Source organism: Neophocaena asiaeorientalis, unplaced genomic scaffold, assembly GCF_003031525.2.
Source record: "Neophocaena asiaeorientalis asiaeorientalis breed wild unplaced genomic scaffold, Neophocaena_asiaeorientalis_V1.1 scaffold635, whole genome shotgun sequence".
Lineage (NCBI taxonomy): Eukaryota > Metazoa > Chordata > Mammalia > Artiodactyla > Phocoenidae > Neophocaena > Neophocaena asiaeorientalis.
This window is the reverse complement of record NW_020174929.1, coordinates 1,365,435-1,389,851: the sequence shown is the minus strand read 5'-3', so window position 1 is coordinate 1,389,851 and position 24,417 is coordinate 1,365,435. Positions and strand designations below refer to the sequence as shown.

The 24,417-nt window shown below is 37.5% G+C and overlaps 1 protein-coding gene across 3 annotated transcripts in view; it reads left to right on the top strand.

Annotated features, from left to right (window-relative positions):
- ZNF654 (zinc finger protein 654) overlaps positions 1 to 24,417 on the top strand; it is a 92,392-nt gene that overhangs the window by 18,093 nt on the left and 49,882 nt on the right. For all 3 annotated transcript variants that reach the window (XM_024761393.1, XM_024761392.1, XM_024761391.1), the window contains exon 2: positions 3,962 to 4,107. In XM_024761393.1, coding sequence (XP_024617161.1) covers positions 3,962 to 4,107 — 146 coding nt within the window. The remainder of the gene's footprint in view (positions 1 to 3,961; positions 4,108 to 24,417) is intronic.

Genomic DNA, 24,417 nt, shown 5'->3' with positions numbered 1-24,417 from the left:
TATATATATATATATATATATATATATATAGTAGGTATATTACAAATGAATAACCTAATCATAGTGAAAGGGGGTGGGGAAAAGGCTAACTTAATGTTTCTTACAATGTTTATTTTAGGTATTTAGAAGATTAACAGATTTATTCAGTGCATAGATTGGCATGTATTGTAGGCATTTTTTGAAGCTCTTATAATGGAAGGTAGTTGTGATGTGGCTAATCACATACGATAATGGCCATGGTTTGTAAATCAGATTTTAAAAGTGGGTGGATTCACTGTAAACAAGTAACGAAATTAACATTAGTGAACAGCTCCACTGACACCTGTGAAGTGTTTGATATAAATAATGAAAGTTGATGCCAGTGGGAGGTTTCAGGTAGGAAAATGACAGGGATGTGAATGGCCAGCTAACAGAAGTAAAGTCATGTGTGATAACTATGTTAGTGATCTAGTCTGTTATTACCTGGATTTAGAAATCAAGAGGATTGTTTGCTCAGTGACAAACTAGTGTTTGGTAGTCTTCATTGTTACATTAGAAAAAAGGAGAATTCAGTTAAGAAACAGATAATCATATTTTAGTCAATCACTTTATATGACATTTTAGGGGTTCCTAGACTGCTACGTTTGTATTATTTTTATACATTTGTGTATTAGGTAGCTCTGGCTGCCATAACAAAATATCACAGACTTGGCAGCTTAAACAATAGAAATTTATTTTCTCAGTTCTTGAGGCTAGAAGTCTGAGATCAGGGTGCCAGCATGGTTGAGTTCAGGCAAAGACGCTCTTCCTGGCTTGCAGGCTGCTGCCTTCTCTCTGTGGCCTCACCATCGCCTTTCCTCAGTGCATGCATGTAGAGGGACAGAAAGATCTCTTCTCTCTTCCTCTTGTTATAAGGCCACCAATACTATCTGATTAGGACCCCTTCCTTATCACATCATTTAACCTAAATTACTTCCTAAGAGTCCTATTTCCAGATACTGTCACACTGGGGTTAAGACTTCAATACATGAACTTTAGGGGGACACATTTTAGTCTGTAGTAATTTGGATGATGTTCGTAAGTGAAGAATGTAATTATACAGCAGTTCTTTACATAGTAACAGTAAAAACTGTTACTTATTAGAATACCAAAGAAAATGACAAATGTAAGATGTGTTGCTCACCGCACAGTGACCTGGTAGAGCACATTCAGATTATGATGTCATGGTTATCAGCTCTCATTACCTGAGTGCTTATGATAACAGTTATAATGCAGGAGAAAACTTTCAAAGTAAAAAGATAGTGTAATGTATAGTTTTACATATTTTAAGGAAAATATTTAAAAAGTGGTGTTATAGTGAATGTTATAGTGAATTATTAGTGTCTGGCATGACATTAAACAGTATAAGATACAGTCAGCCCTCTGTATCTGTAGGTTCCACATCTGTGGATTCAACCAACTGTGGATCAAAAATATTTGGAAAAAAAATTCCAGAAAGTTCCAAAACACAAAACTTGAATTTGCTATGCGCTAGCAACTATTTACATAGTATTTACATTGTATTAGGTATTATAAGTAATCTAGAGATGATTTAAAGTATACGAGAGGATGTGTGTAGGTTATATGCAAATACATTATTTATATAAAGGACTTGAACATCTGCAGATTTTGGTATGGGGTGGGGGATCCTGGAACCAATCCTCCACAGATACTGAGGGCCAACTGTATGTAAATTTCAGCCAGTTTTGTTTATGTCCCTTAAAGGGTATTGTGGGAAACCTACTGGAGGTGTCGTGCACAAGTACTTTTATCGTGTTAGGTTTGGGCTCAGCTGGATCAGGCAGAGTATTAATAGCCGAATCTTGGTGAATGAGGGAAGCTACAATGAGAACAGAACCTGAGAAAGTAGAAAGCTTCTCTTCTAAGGAGATAAACCCAGCCCATAAATAGGAAGTGCATAAGGTTGTAAGTAGAAATGTATTAGGGCAAACTATTTCGGATTAAAGGTAGAAAAAATGTGAGTCTGTTACTACCTGTTTTTTATATGGCACCAGAATCGTGGTGTGGGGGCCAAAAAGAGGCAATAAAGGTGGTCAAACACTTTAGTGAAGAGAAAATTTAAAGCCAGGAAACTACCATTTATCTAACCTTCTTCTCCTTCTTTTTCTTTTTTTCTGCCTGTGGTGGTTTGGAAAAATTTGTCCTACTTGGAGTCATCATAGTTACTAGTAGTTTTTACTTCCCAGCTAGTAAGGACTACTAGATATAGAAGGGGAATACAAGTTCACAGAGCTAATACTCTCTAGCTTTCTTCTTTATCCATACATGTTCCTAGAAACATTGGAGACATGCTAGACACCTGGTAATGCAATTTGGAATTGTCAAACAAGTGTGAAGTGTCTGGGATTTTGTCTAAGGTAGATTGCCACAGTTTCACAAATGGCCCAAGACATGAAACTCCTGGATCAGAGATAGCAGACTCTGTTACTCATGGCACAGCAAGCAGCATGTGCTTCAAGTTCATGATGGTTCCCTTTGCCCCTCAAGTGTCACAAAGGTGATGTGAATGGCCCAGGTGGATCCTGAACTCATAGTAAGTTTATATCACAGCTTACGAACCCCAAGCTTAGGGAGTCCTAATCTTTTATAATGGTCTGCAAGCATATCTGCCTGACCTTTGCTCCAGAGAGACACCATTGCTTTGGGCAGGGGCATCATGGATATCATCTCTATTTTTCAAGGCTGTTCCCTGTAAACATCTTTGAAAGGATGAAGGCAGTCAGGGCCTCTTTTAAAAAACTGTGGAAATACAAGAGACTCATGGAAAATTATCTCCAACAGGAAGTGATTAGTATGAAAAGTCCTTGAGCTCTGAATGTTCTTGGCTTTTCTATTCTGCTCTAGTTTTACCAGCTTTTAAATCAGGAGTTGGCAGACGTTTTCTGTAAAGGGTCAGATATTAAATATTCTAGACTTTGTGAGCCATATGATTTCTGTCACAACTACTCAACCTGTTGTAGCAGGAAAGCAGCCATAGATAATATGTAAATGGATGAACCTGGTTATGTTCCAATAAGACTAAGACTTTATGGACATTGAAATTTGAATTTCATGTGATTTTCATACATCACAAAATGTTTTTTTCAACCATTTGAAAATGTAACATCCATTTCTTAGCTTGTAGGTCATGCAAAAATGTGTAGCGGGCTGAATTTGGCCTATATGCCATAGTTTGCCAACCTGTTTTATAAGATGAATTTCTAGAATATAATAGTTTTAATACAGCAGTCTTGCATATGAGATATCATAATTAACATTTTATAGCAATTGATAGTTCTAAAATGTTTTCTCATAAATTATTCCCAATTTAGCTTTAGAGTAAATCTGCAAGATAAGCATTATTATCTCCATTTTATGGTGAGGCAACTACTGCATAGAGAAGGAAGATGACATACCCAATTCATAAAACTACTTAAGTGACAGAGCCAAGACTGATTATATTCTGTATTCTTTTCTCCTCAGTATGGTACAGTTTAAACTTTCCTAATCAGAGTATCACACCACTATAATACTCATTTGTTGCCAGAATGTTTAGAGTTCAGTCTTGTAAATATTAATGGTAATAATAATGCATGCTCATTTCTAATTTTCTTTATTACTATAGTCTACTGTCTAGCTATTTTAATATTTGATAATTGGCATTTCGACAAAAACTAGATATGGGATGTAAAGGCATTTGTTACAACATTTGGCAGCTGAACTGTGTGGTCATTTATATACTATATTTCTTTTCCACATTTTCAAATAATAGTTCATTTTATTTTCAGATGTGTGCCATGAAACTAAACAATAAAGAACTTTTTCCCCTTCCTAAATCATGTGTTCATGCTGAACTAATATTTTAATTTATCTGGTATAATTTAATTTATCCAAATTTAACATTTTCTCTAATAATGTACTTTTTGGATTGCTTCCCTATCAGGTGGTTGAAGATTATGCTGGAAGATGGCAGGTCCCTTTGCCACAGCTTCAGGTTCTTCAGACTGCACTTTGCTGTTTTACATCAGCCAGTGCATCATTCCCAGATGAATGTGAGCACGTACAATATGTTTTGAGTAGCCTTGCTTTGTAAGTACTCTTTACTTCTTACGAAAGTATTTTCTTGGTATATTTGAGAACTGGTTTTTGATTATTTTCTCTGCAGAAGAAACCTTTCCTAAAGTCTTCCCTCAAAAAGATTTCTATTTCTTCATTTAAGTGTTTAGGTTTAATTTTGAACATTTAACCACAATTTTACTTTTAGCTTTAGAGTTAAGTGGAATTGTTATATAGATTCTTAGGTTTACTACTAGCACTTTCCTTTCCTTTTTAATTCCCCAGATTCCCTTGGCAAACTTTAATGGTAAATCCCAGCAGCAGTTGAGGCCATCATAGTTAGCAGAGGGATCTTAAATCGGGCCAGAAAGAGGTTAGGAAACTTTGGTTTTTAAAAATACTTGTAAAGGACTTTGAGTTAAAGATCACAAACTGAGCACTTATATTTATCGTTTTTGCCCTCCTAGATCCTACTAAAATAGTAAAGAAGTAAAAGAGGGAAATACAGTGAAAAGAAAATAGAGAAGAGTCATCAGTGAATGAAAAGATTTCAACAATTTTCTTTGGGAAAGAAAACAGATAGAGGAGTGTCTTTGAAACATGTCAGAGCAAGTCACAACTTAATTTTCTTGTTTTTTGTTGTTCCTCACATTACACTCACATTAGTGGGTTTGAATTCATTTATCAACATTACAAAATACAATAGAAAATATCAGTGTGTCTCATGGGATAAGTATTATTTTGTAAAACTCTTGTTTTATATATTTATTTTTATGTATGTGTATACTTTATTATTTGTAAAACATTTTTTGAAACTGTGGGTAGCATATAAAACAAAATTATCCTCTGCCTTATAAGATAGGAGGAAGACCATCTGTCCTGCCTCCTTCCCCTTGGAATCCTAGGGAGGTGTAGAATTTGAACATTATAGGTATGAAATAGAGAGTAGGGAATGAGATACTTTGGGAGAATACAGATAAAGGAGTTAATTGCAGTTTTTCCATTCAGGCCATTCACTAGACCCTAGGGCCTGGGTAGGGTGGGGAAACAGCATTGATACTTTCTTTTTTTCTCTAATGAAATTAAATGACTTTGGAGCAGTGACCTTTGTATTCTGGCAATTAAGGGTTCTTCTTGAGACAGCTACCTAATCACTTAATTACCCTAAAGAAAAACTTACCAGTCACCAAACTCTAGACATGCTCACAGGGCTCCCAATTAAACTGCTTGTGGCTTTATTCTTAGATATTAATGGATATTCAAGAATCATCAGACATTTGGGGAATGCCTTCAACATGAAAAAAATACAATGAAAACAAACTAAAAAAAAATTCTGGAAGAAATACAGTTAATGTTGAAAACAAAAAATTTAAAAGAGAAATGTAAAATCTATAATTAGCATTTTCAGAGAGAGTTGAGAAGATTTGTAGGACATTAAAACATCAACATATCATGCTGTGTGAAAGGAATAAAGAGATACCAAAAATGAGTTTGTGGAAATTAAAAATACATGATGGTTAAAATTTAAAATTCTGTAGGAAAGTTGCAACGTAAAGTTGAAAAAATAATCCAGAATGTAAAACAAAACCAAAGTGAAGGAATGCTCAGAAGAACACTGTTACAGTGACTTCATGTAGGAGGTTCATTATTTAACTAGCTGAAGTTCCAAAAAAAGAATTTAGAGAATATATGTTGGAGGAAATTATCAAATAAATATATAATAAAAGAATTTCCCAGAAATAAAAGTCATAAACTTCCAGACTGAAAGAGCCCAAGAAGTGCTCAGCACAATGAATACAAAAAATACTCAGCTAAATACATCATTTTGCAATTTGAAAATAACAAGAATGAAAAAGCAGATTTGAACACCGTCTAGAGAGAAAAAACTAGGTCACCTACAAAGGAACAAACATCAGATTGATGTTTGTTGATATATTCTACCACCCAACAGTGGGTGGTAGAATATAATGAATCAATGTCTCTGAAGTTTTGAAGAGAAATTATTTTCAGTGTAGAATTTTATACTCATTCAAACTGTCAGTGAAGTATGAGAGTAGAAACAATATTTCCAGGCATGTAAGGACCTAGGAGATTGATTTGTCCACATTCTCTTTCTTGGGAAGTTATTAGAGAATGTACTCCAGAAAAATGGGGTATAATATAAAAAGACCAGATGACAATGGATCTAGAAAACAGTAGCTTTTACTTAAGATAGACAGAAGAGAAGTTCCAGGGTCGCTGCCAAATAGGTCTTACAGATATGTCACCTCCAAGAGGGGAATATCCAGTAAAAATGGAGACTTGAAACTAACCTTGAGAATTTGGAACCATTTAAGGTAGTGATAAAAGTAGACAAGGCAAAGGAAATAAAAAAGCAATTAGAAAAAATAATCTGAACAGGAAATGACACAGAGTCATAACAAACTACTTAGATATGCACTGAATGTTACTTATATATAGTTTTCTTCATGTAAATGATGCTTATTGACTTCAAACTTTTAAAGCACAAAAATAATTATAATTACAGAACAGAGGAGAATTATTAACCTTTCAATATAAGACTATTTGATGGAAATTGCAAGTTGAAAGTGAAGGACAAGGGCACTAATATCCTTCCTTAAAATTCTTATTTTACAAAATGGAGTGTCAGTACATGAAACCGTAAATAAAGGTGTAACTAAAGTTACAAAGATAAATAATAGAGGAAATAATAGTGAATGACTGTTGGGAGGATGTACTTGTGTGAGGAGTTTAATTCTCTTCTATCACAGCGGGAAGTTAAGAGATAATATTTAAAATTGGTAAATCAAGAAATACTAGCAGAGCTTATTATCACCAGCTATTAAAAATACTGAAAGTTGTTAATTCTGGGTAATTGGCAGTGAGAGAGTGTTGAAACCTTTCTATACACTTAGCATTTTTAAATATTGAAGATGTGTAAATTTAATATATGTGAACTTTTATGTTTTTTTGATTTACATACATGCATAAAAATTTTAAAGAGTGCATGTACATTGTGCTTCTTTAAAAGTTTATATATATTTAAAGTTATAGAAGCTATGTGAAGTGATGGATATGTTAACCAGCTTAATTGTGGTGATCATTTCACTATGTATCAATTTGTATACCTTAAATATATACAGTTTCTATTTGTTAATTATACCCTAGTAAAGCTGAAAAAAAATTGTGGGAGGGGAAGAGTTTAGAATGTAACGTTATTTAGACTTGTAAGAGCACAGAAGTTTTAAAAATATATGTATTATTTTTAAAAAATAGATTTATTTTTGCAATGCCTAAATGAATATGGGAAGTATTAGGACTTGATTATAATTGACAAATCCTACCCAGCCTAGTTTAAACAAAAAAAGAAGGGCTTGGAGGGATTTATTAGATAACTAAATCATGGAAAAGCAAGGACTAGAGCTAGTTTCAGGATTTTCCGAATCTAGAGAATAAAATATCTAGAATTGTTCTCTTCCTTTCCATCATTCCTTTTTTGGCTTCATTCTCTCAGGGCTGTTGACAATTCTTGGATTAAGTTTACTTTATTAACCAAGGGAGAAGAAACCCTCTGCTCCCACTCTATTCCCCAAAATATTTTGGGAACTCAGGCCTGTCTGAGGTTATGTGCCCATTGCTTAAACTAATCACTCTGTTGAGAAGAGTATGGTAAGATTTTTGGCTATCTGATAGCAAGCCCACCTCATGGCTAGGGGAAAGGAGGATGCTACTTTGGCAGCCCTGTGAGGACCATAGAAATGTTGGAGGGATAAGCAGTTTCCTCAAGAAGTGAATGTGGTAGTGTGAAGGAGAGCTGGCTAAGTAGACAAAAGTAATGGATGTCACTACAAAGAATATTTTTATATGATATTTTGAAAGCTACTGAAGCAGCTTCAATTATTCTCTGCTGATTTCTGAGGAAAATAAATAAGTATTGAAAGAAATACATTATTTGTAAGCAAGAAGCATTGTTCTTGATTCAGTGCCCATTTGGATATTTCCCCCTTTTCATCTGTATAATCTTGTTAACTTTTGTGTTGTAATGTGAAAATGTTTTTAAGGCTTTCAAAAGTAAATTAAGTCATTTGTTGACTTATGTTTCACTGCTTGCTAGCTTTTTTTTTTTTTTAACTACTGCTCATGAAAAGAATAATGTATTAAGCAAAGGTAAATCTTATCTAAGATGGACAGCGCTGGGCAAAAGAAAGTAAATTATCTTAGTGGTTTGTTAAATGGTAATGTTTCTTATAAAGAAAACTTTCTGCATTATTTGAATTTACTTTAGTGGAAAAGATAATTGTACTTTTAATACCAGAAGAAAAATGGGGAAATGGCCATATGGTGGTGCCATTGAAAGCGTTAGTGAGTCTGGAACAGTGTTCTAGTTTATTGAAATATTTAAGCTAGAAAATTCTTCTAACAATTATTCCATAATCATTCATTCATTCATTCTGTAAATCTCTGTGCTTGGTTCTAGAGGTAAAATAGAAAATAAGATTGGTGAGTCCTTGTTTTAAAGACCTCACAGAGCTAAAAGATATTACACAAGAGGCTCCACTAGTACGTATTGTTAAGTATGAAAGAATTATAGGGTACAGTGAGAGAGTTTAACAGGGGACCTTTCCCTGTCAGGGAAAATTTGCTCGGTGAACTAAAACTTGAGCTGAGCTCTGAAGGGATGATGGGAGTAAATTAGATGAAGGAGCAAAAGAGACTCCCAGGAATGGCAAACAGAATGTTCAAGGTGCCTGGACAGGATATCAGGTTATTGATGGATTTCATTATAACTCATATCTATTTGTAGAATTGTTTATGATATATATAGTGTATTTTAAAAGTTTTATTCACTTAAAAAATATATAGGTGAGCTAAAGAAGTAATGTTTATAACATTCTGTCTCATGCTTATATATATATATGTATAATATATGCATATAAAATATGTTAAACATAAAAATAATATATTCTCTGGTAGTTTTGTCTGGTCTGTATATCTACCTTCATAAAATCCTATACCCACCTTGTAAATTAATACGTATGTGAAGATCTGCCTTCTGTAGACTGGGAGATTCTAAAAACTACACTTTTTCCAAGATGTTCTTTACAGAGAAGGAAACTGGATTCTGTTTTTATTCATACCTGAGTGTTTTTTTAAAGTTTATGGAAATGAATAGTTATGTAGAGAATTGTCTTAAATTGATTAATTATAATTTTACCTGGGTTGACTCTCCTTGTAAGCTGTATTTTCTAAAGAAATGAAGATTTTGCTGTGTATGTATGTATGTGTTGGCACTAAAAAGGACCTCAAATTAATTCCTTTTTTATAGATAAGAAAACTGAGGCCTGAGAAGTTAGGGGGCTTTTGCAAATTCAAGCTATTTAGTTCTGAGTGTTTATTTTTCCTGTTGTTTTCTTGTTTTAGATCGGTTAAATACTGATTTCTAAGTTTTCCAGGTAGAGCGAAGCCAAACACCCTGAAACTAAGCAGACCTTCAGGCAGAGAATATAGACTTCGTAAGTTTTACATAAAAGCAAGTTTTAATGCTGCCTTTCTAGCATCTTAGCCAGGCGGAAAGTAAATGTTCATAGATTTCAGCAGTCCAGGCAGGGTTCAGTAATGGAAGTAGTAATTTGCCTGGCAGCCATTAGGTCCACAAGGACCCACATAGTCCACTGGAGGAGGAAACTAGTTCAGCTAGTAGCATTTAGTATATGCAGTGGCAAACACTAAAAGTATATATGTCAAGTTGCATAGGGAGAGAAGACCAAAGGGCCTTCTTGTTCATGGAGCTAAGTGGGTATACTCAGCCTCTTGTTTAGAGTGACTAGACAATCATGGGCCACACATATTACATGAGAGATCAGTGACTCTTTCTGATTTTGTTGCTGAATTTTACCATATTTCATAGAATTTGTGCCTAATTTCAGTCTCTACTATATTAAACCATGTTTTATTTGATTACATTTATAACTTAAGTCCAGGCTTCAACTAATTTAGGAGACAGCCTAGAAATCAGAGGAAGAAAGACTAATTCTAAAGTACCATTTTTTTTCAGTGGTGCCAGGCCCCACAAAAGGTGTTAGTCTTGTAGGCCCCAATCAGTACGTATATCCTTTCTCTACAAGATGTAACAACTCTTATTACTTCCTGACTCTTCAATTATTTTTTTTGAATTTTATTTTATTTATTTTTTTATACAGCAGGTTATTAGTCATCCATTTTATACACATCAGTGTATACATGCCAATCCCAATCTCCCAATTCATCACACCAACACCACCACCAGCCCTGCCGCTTTCCCTGCTTGGTGTCCATACGTTTGTTCTCTATAACTGTATCTTAATTTCTGCCCTGCACACCGGTTCACCTGTACCATTTTTCTAGGTTCCACATATATGCGTTAATATATATTTGTTTTTCTCGTTCTAACTTACTTCACTCTGTATGACAGTTTCTAGATTCATCCGTGTCTCTACAAATGACCCAATTTCGTTCCTTTTTATGGCTGAGTAATATTCCATTGTATATATGTACCACATCTTCTTTATCTATTTGTCTGTCCGTGGGCATTTAGGTTGCTTCCATGACCTGGCTGTTGTAAATAGTGCTGCAGTGAACATCGGGGTGCATGTATCCTTTTGAGTTATAGTTTTCTCTGAGTATATGCCCAGTAGTGGGATTGCTGGCTCATAGGGTAATTCAATTTTTAGTTTTTTAAGGAACCTCCATACTGTTCTCCATAGTGGCTATATCAGTTTACATTCCCACCAACACTGCAAGAGGGTTCCCTTTTGTCCACACCCTCTCCAGCATTTGTTGTTCGTAGATTTTCTGATGATGCCCATTCTAACTGGTGTGAGGTGATACCTCATTGTAGTTTTGATTTGCATTTCTCTAGTAATTAGTGATGTTGAGCAGCTTTTCATGTGCTTCTTGGCCATCTGTATGTCTTCTTTGGAGAAATATCTATTTAGGTCTTCTGCCCATTTATGGATTGGGTTGTTTGTTTTTTTAATATTGAGCTGCATGAGCTGTTTATATATTTTGGAGATTAATCCTTTGTCCGTTGATTCATTTGCAAATATTTTCTCCCATTCTGAGGGACGTATTTCATCTTGCTTATAGTTTCCTTTGCTTTTCAAAAGCTTTTAAGTTTCATTAGGTCCCATTTGTTTATTTTTGTTTTTATTTCCATTACTCTAGGAGGTGGATCAAAAAAGATCTTGCTGTGATTTATGTCAAAGAGTGTTCTTCCTATGTTTTCCTCTAAGAGTTATATAGTGCCCAATCTTACATTTAGGTCTCTAATCCATTTTGAGTTTATTTTTGTGTATGGTGTTGGGGAGTGTTCTGATTTCATTCTTTTACATGTAGCTGTCCAGTTTTCCCAGCACCACTTATTGAAGAGACTGTCTTTTCTCCATTGTATATCCTTGCCTCCTTTGTCATAGATTAGTTGACCATAGGTATGTGGGTTTATCTCTGGGCTTTCTATCCTGTCCCATTGCGCTATATCTCTGTTTTTGTGCCAGTACCATATTGTCTTGATTACTGTAGCTTTGTAGTATAGTCTGAAGTCAGGGAGTCTGATTCCTCCAGCTCTGTTTTTTTCCCTCAAGACTGCTTTGGCTATTCGGGGTTTTTTGTATCTCCACTATTATTTCTTTCCTTCTGCTAACTTTTGGTTTTGTTTGTTCTTCTGTCTCTAGTTCCTTTAGGTATAAGTTTAGACTCTTCAATTATTTTGACCAACACTTATTCAAAACCGTCTCCAATTTTGTATCCATCATCTTTACTAATCATTTGTGACAGGCGAACCTTGTTTATTTTATAGAGAAATCAAGACTGTCTAGCCTATTGCTTTGTTTTCTTTCTAAGGAAGAGATGTCTTCCTTTTTGAGTCCATTTGGGGTCTTAATTAAATTCCCTCACTAACTTCTCTCAACATTGTTTTGTTTCTCGTTACTATTTCATTAGAATATTTTGTTTTCAGGATTTGTTGTATTTAAAGTCAAATTAGACAAACCTATGTGCATTTATTTATATTGGCCATGTTTAGGTGCTCAACATTTCATTTGGTGCTAGTTGTGGACTGGCATCTTTTTTCCTTGTAATTTTGGTTTTTATTACTCCTTTTGTTAATTTTGGAGTGAAGTAGTTGAGACTATAGTCATTTTAATGGCAAAGAGATACAGGGATTGTTAAGTGGTATATTTGTATTGGCAGAAGTGAAAAGTGATCGGATAATGACATACTTCTCACCCATACTATGTATCAAAATCTAGAAGGATGTATGTGTGTAGTTTTAAAACTGGTATTTATTTTTTTCTGATCTAACTAAAGGAAGGACAGCTTGATAATTGCCTTGATCAGTGTGGATACACTAAAACTAGAGTGAAAAAGCAGTAGACTGAAAGGTGTTACTATTTCTGCTGCTATCAGGAAGATCGGTGATATTCTTTAGAAGAACATGTATATAGTCATTATGAAGGATGTAAATACATGTTTGAATTTTTCTAATATTTGAATGTCTTAATTTTATGCTCAGTCAGATCCCTGAAAAACTACAGATCTGAACATTTTAACTTTTCCTTCCTTCCCCCGCTAGCTTTGGTTCATAGAGCTAGACTACAGCATTATACTGTCAGCTTTCACTGTGGACTGAAGTAAGAAGGAAAAGAAAACAAAAACAAAACATATACGAAATACATCTGTAGTTGCTGAAAATTTGACAAAATTTTGCTCATTGCTCCTTATGCAGAAATCTTAAAAGAAATTCCCCCAGACACACCTAAATACATAAAGCAAATATTAAGAGACCTAAAGGGAGAAATAGACAAGCAATATAATAATAGTAAGGGACTTTAATACCCCACTTTTCATCAACAGATCGATCTTCCAGACAAAATCAGTTAGGAACCATTGGCTTTGAACGACACTTTAAACCAGTTGTACTTAACAGACCTACAGAATATTCCATCCAAAAGCAACAGAATACACACTCTTCTCAAATGAATAGGATAGATCATATGTTAGTCCATAAAACAAATCTTAGTACATTTAGAAAACTGAAATCATATCAAGCATCTTTTCTGACCACGATGGTGTGGAACTAGAAATCAATTACAAGAAGAAAACTGGAAAGTTCTCAAATATGTGGAGATTAAACAACATTCTTACTGACAATCAGTGGGTCAAAGAACAAGTCAAAGAAAAATTTTAAAATACCTTAAGAAAAATGAAAATGGAAATACAACATATCAAAGCTTATGGGATACAGCAAAAGCAGTTTTTTTTAAAGTGTCTTTTTTTTTATTTTTAACATCTTTATTGGAGTATAATTGCTTTACAATGGTGTGTTAGTTTCTGCTGTATAACATAGTGAATTAGCTATGGATTTACATATGTCCCCATATCTCATCCCTCTTGTGTCTCCCTCCCCCCCACCCTATCCCACCCCTCTAGGTGGTCACAAAGCACTGAGCTGCTCTCCCTGTGCCGTGCAGCTGCTTCCCACTAGCTATATCTATTTTACATTTGGTAGTATATTCAAGTCCATGCCACTCTGTCACTTCGTCCCAGCTTACGCTTCCCTGTCCCCTTGTCCTCAAGTCCATTCTCTGTGTGCATCTTTATTCCTGTCCTGCCCCTAGGTTCTTCAAAACCAAGTTTTCTTTTTAGATTCCATATATATGTGTTAGCATACAGTATTGTTTTTCTCTTTCTGACTTACTTCACTCGTATGACAGACTCTAGGTCCATCCACCTCACTATAAATAACTCAATTTCGTTTCTTTTGTGGCTGAGTAATATTTCATTGTGTATATTTGCCACATCTTCTTTATCCATTCATCTGGCAGTGGGCACATAGGTTGCTTCCATGTCCTGGCTATTGTAAATAGAGCTGCAATGAACATTGTGGTACATGACTCTTTTTGAATTATGGTTTTCTCAGGGTATACGTGCAGTAGTGGGATTCCTGGGTCGTATGGTAGTTCTATTTTTAGTATTTTAAGGAACCTCCACACTGTTCTCCATAGTGGCTGTATCAATTTACATTACCACCAACAGAGCAAGAGGGTTCCCTTTTCTCCACACCATCTCCGGCATTTATTGTTTGTAGATTTTTTGATGATGACCATTTTGACCGGTGTGAGGTGATACCTCATTGTAATTTTGATTTGCATTTCTCTAATGATTAGTGATGTTGAGGATGCTTTCATGTGTTTGTTGGCAGTCTGTATATCTTTTTTGGAGAAATGTATATTTAGGTCTGCCCATTTTTGAATTCGGTTGCTTTTGTTTTTTTTTGCGGTACGCGGGCCTCTCACTGTTGTGGCCTCTCCTGTTGCGGAGCACAGGCTCTGGACGCACAGGCTCAGCAGCCATGGCTCACGGGCCTAACTGCTCCGTGGCATGTGGGATCTTCCCGGACCGGGGTATGGACCCATGTCCCGTGAATCGGCAGGGGGACTCTCAACCACTGTGCGACCAGGGAAGCCCCATGTTTGTTTTTTTGATATTGAGTTTCATGAGCTGCTTGTAAATTTTGGAGACTAATCCTTGGTCAGTTTCTTCATTGGCAAATATTTTCTCCCATTCAGAGGGTTATCTTTTCGTCTTGCTTATGGTTTCCTTTGCTGTGCAAAAGCTCTTAAGTTTCATTAGGTCCCATTTGTTTATTTTTGGCTTTATTTCTATTTCCTTAGGAGGTGGGTCAAAAAGGATCTTGCTGTGATTTATGTCATAGAGTGTTCTGCCTATGTTTTCCTCTAAGAGTTTTCTAGTGTCTGGCTTTGCCTGTGAAGCCATCTGGTCCTGGGCTTTTGTTTGTTGGAAGATTTTTAATCACAGTCTCAATTTCAGTGCCTGTGATTGGTCTGTTTATATTTTCTTTTTTCTTCCTGGTTCAGTCTCGGAAGGTTGTGCGTTTCTGGTGTTAAAGTCCCCTACTCTGATTGTGTTACTGTCGATTTCCCCTTTTCTGGCTCTTAGCATTTGCCTTATGTATTGAGGTGCTTCTGTTTGGGTGCATAAATATGTACAAATGTTACGTCTTGTTCTGGGATTGATCCCTTGATCATTATGTAGTGTCCATCTTTGCCTCTTTTAATAGTCTTAATTTTAAAGTCTATTTTGCCTGATGTGAGTGTTGCTATTCCAGCTTTCTTTTGATTTCCATTAGCATGGAATATCTTTTTCTATCCCTTCAGTTTCAGTCTGTATGTGTCCCTAGGTCTGAAGTGGGTCTCTTGTTGACAGCATATATATAGGTCTCTTTTTGGTATCCATTTAGCCAGTCTATGTCTTTTGGTTGGCGCATTTAATCCATTTACATTTAAGGTAATTATTGATATGTGTGTTCCTATTACCATTTTCTTAATTGTTTGGGGTTTGTTATTGTAGTTTTTTTCTTTCTCTTGTGTTTCCTCCGTAGAGAAGTTCCTTTCACATTTGCTGTAAAGCTGGTTTGGTGGTGCTGAATACTCTTAGCTTTTGCTTGTCTGAAAAGGTTTTAATTTCTTTGTCAAATTTGAATGAGATCCTTGCTGGGTAGAGTAATCTTGGTTATAGGTTTTTTCCCTTTAATCACTTTAAATATGTCCTGTTACTCCCTTCTGGCTTGCAGAGTTTGTGCTGAAAGATCAGCTGTTAACCTTATGGGGATTCCCTTGTGTATTATTTGTTGTTTTTACCTTGCTGCTTTTAATATTTTTTCTTTGTATTTAATTTTTGAGAGTTTGATTAGTATGTGTCTTGGCCTGTTTCTCCTTGGATTTATCCTGTATGGGACTCTCTGTGCTTCCTGGATTTGATTAACTATTTCCTTTCCCATATTAGGGAAATTTGCAACTATAATCTCTTCAAATATTTTCTCAGTCCCTTTCTTTTTCTTTTCTTCTGCCACCCCTGTATTTCGAATGTTGGTGCATTTAATGTTTTCCCAGAGTTCTCTGAGACTTTCCTCAATTATTTTCATTCTTTTTCCTTTATTCTACTCTGCAGTAGTTATTTCCACTATTTTATCTTCCAGGTTACTTATCCATTCTTCTGCCTCAGTTATTTGGCTATTGATTCCTTCTAGAGAATTTTTAATTTCGTTTATGGTGTTCATCATTGTTTGTTTGCTCTTTAGTTCTTCTAGGTCCTTGTTAAACGTTTCTTTTGTTTTCTCCATTCTGTTTCCAAGATTTTGGATCATCTTTGCTATCATTACTCTGAATTCTTTTTCAGGTAGACTGCCTCTTTCCTCTTCGTTTGTTTGGTGTGGTGGGTTTTTACCTTGCTCCTTCATCTGCTGTGTGTTTCTCTGTCTTCCCCTTTTGCTTTACTTACTGTGTTTGGAGTCTCCTTTTCACAGGCTGCACGTTCATAGTTACCGTTGCTTTTGGTGTCTGCCCTCAGTGGCTAGGGTTGTTTCAGTGGGTTGTGTAGGCTTCCTGGTGGATGGGACTAGTGCCTGTGTTCTGGTGGATGAGGCTGGGTCTTGTCTTTCTGGTGGGCATGTCCGTGTTCAGTGGTGTGTTTTGGGGTGTCTGTGACCCTATTATGATTTTAGGCAGCCTCCCTGCTAATGGGTTGCATCGTGTTCCTGTCTTGCTAGTTGTTTGTCATAGGGTGTCCAGCACTGAAGGTTGCTGGTCATTGAGTGGAGCTGGGTCTTAGCATTGAGAAGGAGATCTCTGGGAGAGCTTTCACTATTTCATATTACGTGGAGCTTGGAGGTCTCTGGTGTACCAATGTCTTGAACTCCACTCTCCCACCTCAGAGGCATAGGCCTGACACCCAGCTGGAGTATCAAGACCCTGTTAGCCGCAGGGCTCAGAATAAAAGGGAGAATCTTCCTGGATTTGATTAACTATTTCCTTTCCCATATTAGGGAAATTTGCAACTATAATCTCTTCAAATATTTTCTCAGTCCCTTTCTTTTTCTTTTCTTCTGCCACCCCTGTATTTCGAATGTTGGTGCATTTAATGTTTTCCCAGAGTTCTCTGAGACTTTCCTCAATTATTTTCATTCTTTTTCAGGTAGACTGCCTCTTTCCTCTTCGTTTGTTTGGTGTGGTGGGTTTTTACCTTGCTCCTTCATCTGCTGTGTGTTTCTCTGTCTTCCCCTTTTGCTTTACTTACTGTGTTTGGAGTCTCCTTTTCACAGGCTGCACGTTCATAGTTACCGTTGCTTTTGGTGTCTGCCCTCAGTGGCTAGGGTTGTTTCAGTGGGTTGTGTAGGCTTCCTGGTGGATGGGACTAGTGCCTGTGTTCTGGTGGATGAGGCTGGGTCTTGTCTTTCTGGTGGGCATGTCCGTGTTCAGTGGTGTGTTTTGGGGTGTCTGTGACCCTATTATGATTTTAGGCAGCCTCCCTGCTAATGGGTTGCATCGTGTTCCTGTCTTGCTAGTTGTTTGTCATAGGGTGTCCAGCACTGAAGGTTGCTGGTCATTGAGTGGAGCTGGGTCTTAGCATTGAGAAGGAGATCTCTGGGAGAGCTTTCACTATTTCATATTACGTGGAGCTTGGAGGTCTCTGGTGTACCAATGTCTTGAACTCCACTCTCCCACCTCAGAGGCATAGGCCTGACACCCAGCTGGAGTATCAAGACCCTGTTAGCCGCAGGGCTCAGAATAAAAGGGAGAAAAAAAGAAAGAAAGAAGGAAAGAGAGAGAGAGAGAGGGAGGGAGGGGAAATAAAATAAAGTTATTAAAATGAAGAATAATACATAATTATGAGAAAATAAAAAAATTAAGTAACAAGAAAAAGAAAAAAAAGAAGAGAGCAACCAAACCAAAAAATAAATCCACCAATGATAACAAGTGCTAAAAACTATACTGTAAAAAAAAATGGAGAGACAGAACCCTAGGACAAATGGTAAAAACAAAGCTATACAGACAAAATCACACAAAGAAACATACACACTCACAAAAAGAGAAAAAGGAAAAAATATATATATGTCATTGCTCCCAAAGTCCACCACCTCAATTTTGGGATAATTCATTGTCTATTCAGGTATTCTGTAGATGCAGGTACATCAAGTTGATTGTGGAGATTTAATCCACTGCTCCTGAGGCTGCTGGGAAGATTACCCTTTCTCTTCTTTGTTCTCACAGCTCCCAGGGGCTCAGCTTTGGATTTGGCCCTGCCTCTGCATGTAGGTCGCCTGAGGGCATCTGTTCATTGCTCAGACAGGATGGGGTTAAAGTAGCAGCTGATTAGGGGGCTCTGGCTCACTCAGGCCTGGGAGAGGGAGGGGTACAGAATGTGGGGCGAGCCTGCGGCAGCAGAGGCCAGTATGACATTGCAACAGCCTGAGGTGCGCCGTGTTTTCTCCAGGGGAAGTTGTCCCTGGATCACGGGACTCTGGCAGTGGCGGGCTGCACAGGCTCCCGGGGTGTGCGGGGAGGTGTGGATAGTGACCTGTGCTTGCATACAGGCTTCTTGGTGGCCGCAGCAGAAGCCTTAGTGTTTCATAACCGTTTGTGGTGTCCGTGCTGAGACCCGCGGCTTGCGCCCATCTCTGGAGCTCGTTTAGGCAGTTCTCTGAATCCCCTCTCCTCGTGCACCCCAAAACAGTGGTCTCTTGACTCTTAGGCAGGTCCAGACTTTTTCCTGGACTCCCTCCGGGAGTAGTAGCTGTGTCGCACTAGCCCCCTTCAGGCTGTGTTCACGCAGCTAACCCCAGTCTTCTCCCTGTGATCTGACCTCTGAAGCCGGGGCCTCAGCTCCCAGCCCCCACCCACCCTGGCAGGTGAGAAGACAAGCCTCTCAGGCTGGTGAGTGCTGGTCGTCACTGATCCTCTGTGCGGGAATCTCTGCTTTGCCCTCTGCACCCCTGTTGCTGTGCTCTCCTCCATAGCGCCGAAGCTTCCCCCCCGCAACCCCTTCGTCTCTGCCAGTGAAGGGGCTTCCTAGTGTGTGGTAACTTTTCCTCCTTCACAGCTCCCTCCCAGAGGTGCAAGTCCCATTCCTATTCCATTGTTTCTGTTTTTTTCTTTTTTCTTTAGCCCTACCTAGGTACGTGGGGTGTTTCTTGCCTTTTGGGAAGTCTGAGGTCTTTTGCCAGGGTTCAGTAGGTGTTCTGTAGGAGTTGTTCCATGGCCGCAGCAGAAGCCTTAGTGTTTCATAACCGTTTGTGGTGTCCGTGCTGAGACCCGCGGCTTGCGCCCATCTCTGGAGCTCGTTTAGGCAGTTCTCTGAATCCCCTCTCCTCGTGCACCCCAAAACAGTGGTCTCTTGACTCTTAGGCAGGTCCAGACTTTTTCCTGGACTCCCTCCGGGAGTAGTAGCTGTGTCGCACTAGCCCCCTTCAGGCTGTGTTCACGCAGCTAACCCCAGTCTTCTCCCTGTGATCTGACCTCTGAAGCCGGGGCCTCAGCTCCCAGCCCCCACCCACCCTGGCAGGTGAGAAGACAAGCCTCTCAGGCTGGTGAGTGCTGGTCGTCACTGATCCTCTGTGCGGGAATCTCTGCTTTGCCCTCTGCACCCCTGTTGCTGTGCTCTCCTCCATAGCGCCGAAGCTTCCCCCCCGCAACCCCTTCGTCTCTGCCAGTGAAGGGGCTTCCTAGTGTGTGGTAACTTTTCCTCCTTCACAGCTCCCTCCCAGAGGTGCAAGTCCCATTCCTATTCCATTGTTTCTGTTTTTTTCTTTTTTCTTTAGCCCTACCTAGGTACGTGGGGAGTTTCTTGCCTTTTGGGAAGTCTGAGGTCTTTTGCCAGGGTTCAGTGGGTGTTCTGTAGGAGTTGTTCCACATGTAGATGTATTTCTGATGTATTTGTGGGGAGGAAGATTATCTCCACCTCTTACTCCTCCGCCATCTTGAAAGTCTCAAAGCAGTTGTAAGAGGAAAGTTCATAGCAATAAATACTTACATCAAGAAAAAAAATGATCTCAAATAAACAGCCTAACTTTGCACTCTAAGGAATCAGAACAAATGAAGCCCAAAGTTAGTAGAAGGAAGGAAATAACAAAAGATCAGGGTGGAACTAAATGAAATAGAAACTAAAAGGATGATAAGAAAGATTGATGAAACTAAGAGCTGGTTCTTTGAGAAGATAAATAAAATTGACAAACCTTTAGCTAGACTCACCAAGAAAAAAAGAGAGAGGACTAAAAGTAAGAAACAAAAGAGGAGATGCTATAGCCAATTCCACAGAAATACAAAGGATCATAAGAGGTTACATTTGTCCCTTGTTATCCATGGGGGCTTAGTTCCAGGATTTCCCCACAGATACCAAAATCCATGGATGCTCAAATCTCTTATATTAAATGGCCTAGTATTTGCATATAACCCAAGCACATTCTCTCATATACTGTAAATCATCTCTAGATTACTTGTAATATCTAATACAATGTAATTGCTGTGTAAATGTAAATACAAAGTAAATGCTATGTAAATCATTGCTAGTGCTCAGCACATTCAAGTTTTGCTTTTTGGAACCTTCTGGAATTGCCCCTACCCCCAATATTTTTGATCTATGGTGGATTGAATCCATGGATGCAGAACCTACAGATATAGAGAGTTGACTATACCATGGATAATTATACCCCAGTAAATTTAACAATTGAGAAGAAGTGGATAAATTCCTACATACATATACTGCCTACCAGGAGTGAATCATGAAGAAATAGAAAATCTGAACAGTGCAATTATTAGTAAGGATATTGAATCAGTAATCCAAAACCTCTCAAAAAACAAAAATCCAGGACCAGACAGCTTTACTGGCAAATTCTACTAAACATTAAAACAGTTAAATACCAGTCCTTCTCAGACTCATCCAGAAAATAGAAGAGAAGGGAACACTTCCAAACTCATTTTACGAGACCAACATTACCTTAATATCAAAACCAGACAAGGGTATCATGAAAGAAAATTACAGGTCAATGTCCCTGGTGAACATAGATGCAAAAATCCTCAAATATTAACAAACTGAATGCAACACAGTACATTAAAATTTTGACAGAAATAGAACTAACAACTCCTAAAATTTGTATGGAACCATAAAAGACCCCAAATAGGCAAGGCAGTCTTGAGAAAGAAAGACAAAGCTGAAGGCATCATATTTCCTGATTTCAAACTAAGTTGACCCTTGAACAATGGGGGGCTAGGGACACCAACTTTCCCATCCCCTGTGCAGTTGAAAATCTGTGTATAACTTTACATTCAGCCCTTGTATCCAAGGTTCCACATCCACAGATTCAACCAACTGAAGATTGTGTAGTACTGTAGTACATATTTAGGGGGAAAAATCCAGGTATAAGTGTACCTGTGCAGTTCAAACCCAAGTTATTCAAGGGTCAACTGTATATTACAAAACTATAGTAATCAAAACAGTATGGTACTGACATAAAAACAGACACATAGGTCTTCAAAAAGAATAGGGAGCCCAGAAGTAAACCAACATATACATGGTCAGTTAATTTATAACATAGGAGCCAAGAATATACAGTGGGGATTGGACAGCCTCTTTAATAAATGGTGTTGGGAAAACTGGACAGCCAAATGCAAAAGAATGAAACTGGACCACTATCTCAAACCATACACAAAAATCAACTAACAATGGATGTAAGAATCAAATGTAAGACCTGAAACTATCAAACTCCTAGAAGAAAACATAGGTGGCAAGCTCCTTGACATTGTTCTTGGTGATAATTTATTTGGATTTGACACCAAAGGCAAATGAAACAAAAAAGAAAAATCAACATGTGGGACTACATCAAAGTAAACAGTTTCTGCACAGCAAAGGTAACCATCAAAATGAAAAGCAACTTTACTGAATGAGAGAAAATATTTGCAAATTATATATCTGACAAGGGGTTAATACCCAAAATACAGAAAGTATAAAGACTCATACAACTCAATAGCAAAAAACAATCAGATTAAAAAAAATGGTAGGTCTGAATAGATAGTTTTGCAGAGAAGACATACAGGTGACCAACAGGTATGTGTAAATATGTTCAGCATCACTAATCATCAGGGAAATGCAAATCAAAACCACAATAAGCTATCATCTCACACCTGTTAGAATGGCTATTATCAAAAAGACAAGAAGTAGTAAGCGTTGCAAGGATGTGGAGAAAAGGAATCCTTGTGCACTGTTTCTGGGAATGTAAATTGGTGCAGCCACTGTGGAAAGTGCTACTATGGAAGTTCCTCAAAAAGTTAAAAATAGAACTACCATATGATACAGCAGTTTCACTTCTGGGTATTAATATGAAAGAAGTAAAAACATTAACTCAAAAAGATATTGCCAACCCTATGTTCATTGCTATTTACAGTAGCCAAGATACGGAAGCAACTTAAGTGTCCATTGATAGATGAAAGGATAAAGAGATGTGATATGTATGTGTGTGTGTATATATATATATATATGACTATTATCAGCCATAAAAAAGAATGCAGTTTTGCCATCTGTGACAACATGGATGGACCTTGAGGTTATTATGCTAAGTGAAATAAGTCAGACAGAGAAAGTCAAATACCCTAATGATTTCAGTTATATATGGAATCTAAAAGAAAACAAAACAAAACTGAACTCATAGCTATAGAAAACAGATTGGTGGTTGCCATAGGTGGGGGTTGGGGGTAGGCCAAATGGGTGAAGGTGGTTAAAAGGTACAGACTTTCCAGTTATACAATAAATAGGTCATTGAATGTATGTATAGCTTGGTGACTACATAGTTAGTAATTTGTAAGATGCTAAGAGAGTAGATCTTGTAAGCTCTTATCATAGGAAAAAACATTATGGCTATATGATGACGGATGTTAACTAGACTTGTTGTGGTGATCATTTTGTAATATATGCAAGTATCAAATTATTACATTGTACACCTGAAACTAATATAATGTTATATGTAAATTATATTGCAATTAAAAATTTTTCCTAGGATGAAGGTACCAAGGCAAACTTATATTTTTTAAATATTTAATAAAAACAAATATGTGACTCATCTTGGCTGTAGCTTATTGGTTATATTTTTCTTAAGCCATGGACTTTAGAAAAAGTTTTCCATTCTAATTTTGGAACTGGGGGGATGGAGTATAATTTCCTGCTGGTCTTATAGGGAATAATCACAAGTAAGTTTATTTTTGTTTCCTTTTTTATTTTCTTTTTGATTAAGATAGGTTTATAGGTGGAGATAAGTTTATAAGTTATGGGTGAGTTTTATAGGTTATTTAAATCAAGATCTCATTAGGAAAATGTAAGTCATGCTAGGTAATTCAGTAGAGAGAATTTAATTTAATTTATAGAACCAGTTTCATAGTTTGAAGATCTGAGCGAATAGACCAAGGAGAGGATGATGAACCTAGACTTAGCAACTAGTAGTTAAGTTGCTGTTAGTCCTGGAAATAAAAGGACAAAGGCACAAGGATGGAATACTAGAACTCGGAGACTGGAAATGGTTGATGAGGGGAAGAAGCATTGACTTGTGTGAGAGGAGGCCTCAGAAGAAATATAATTACTGCTAAAGAGGTCCCAGAAGAAGAAGGGCAGGGGGAAAAGACCACTTATTCCTCCCTTCTTCCTAACTTGCAGTTTTCTACCATTGCCTCCCTTGATTAAACTTAACCATTAACCAGTTGGCTTCTGCATAACTGACAGAGATCTCTGGGGTATTTTCCCCCATCAGTTTAGGTAATAAAAATGTATTGAGAAGTCCTGGGATGGTAGTTATTGCCTCCCAGCCTCGAGGGAAGAACCAACAGTGTAGGAAACCACTGAAAAATCACACACTGTTCCAACGCCTCAGGCCAACACAGTGAGGAGGAAAGTCATTCCCCTGAAAATGGGTCAGTTTTCATTCATCCAAGAAGGGTTGGGAGGACTGGAGCAGAGGGGACCATCACACGATACTGGGGTCAGGGTGGGGTTTGCTGGACCCCAAGCTGGCTCCTCAAACACCAAGGGAGAAAGAGATTCACTTCTTCTCTGGGGGAGGAGTTCTTGGTCACTAGGCTCAATTCTTACCCTTTATAAAGCTGTCACTTCCTTGGGTGAAACTTTCATCCTATAGGTTCATCACAGGGTTGTCAGCAGTGAGATGGATATGATTCTGCAGTGTGCTGATTGTTTTGGAGGTCAGTGACCTCTGTTTTTGAAAGATATTTTCACTGATTATTGAATTTTTGGTTGACAGGATTTTTATCCTCAGTACTTTAAAAGGTGTCCATCCATTCTTTTCTAGCTTGCACAATTTTTTTTTTTCCTGATGAAAAGTCTGCTGTCCTTATTTTTGTTTCCCTGTATATAATGTGCCCTTTTGGGAAGCTGCTTTTAAGATTTTCTCTATCGCTTTTTCTTTTTTTTTTTGAGTAGGTAACACATGTTCGTGTTTCAAAATACAAAAAT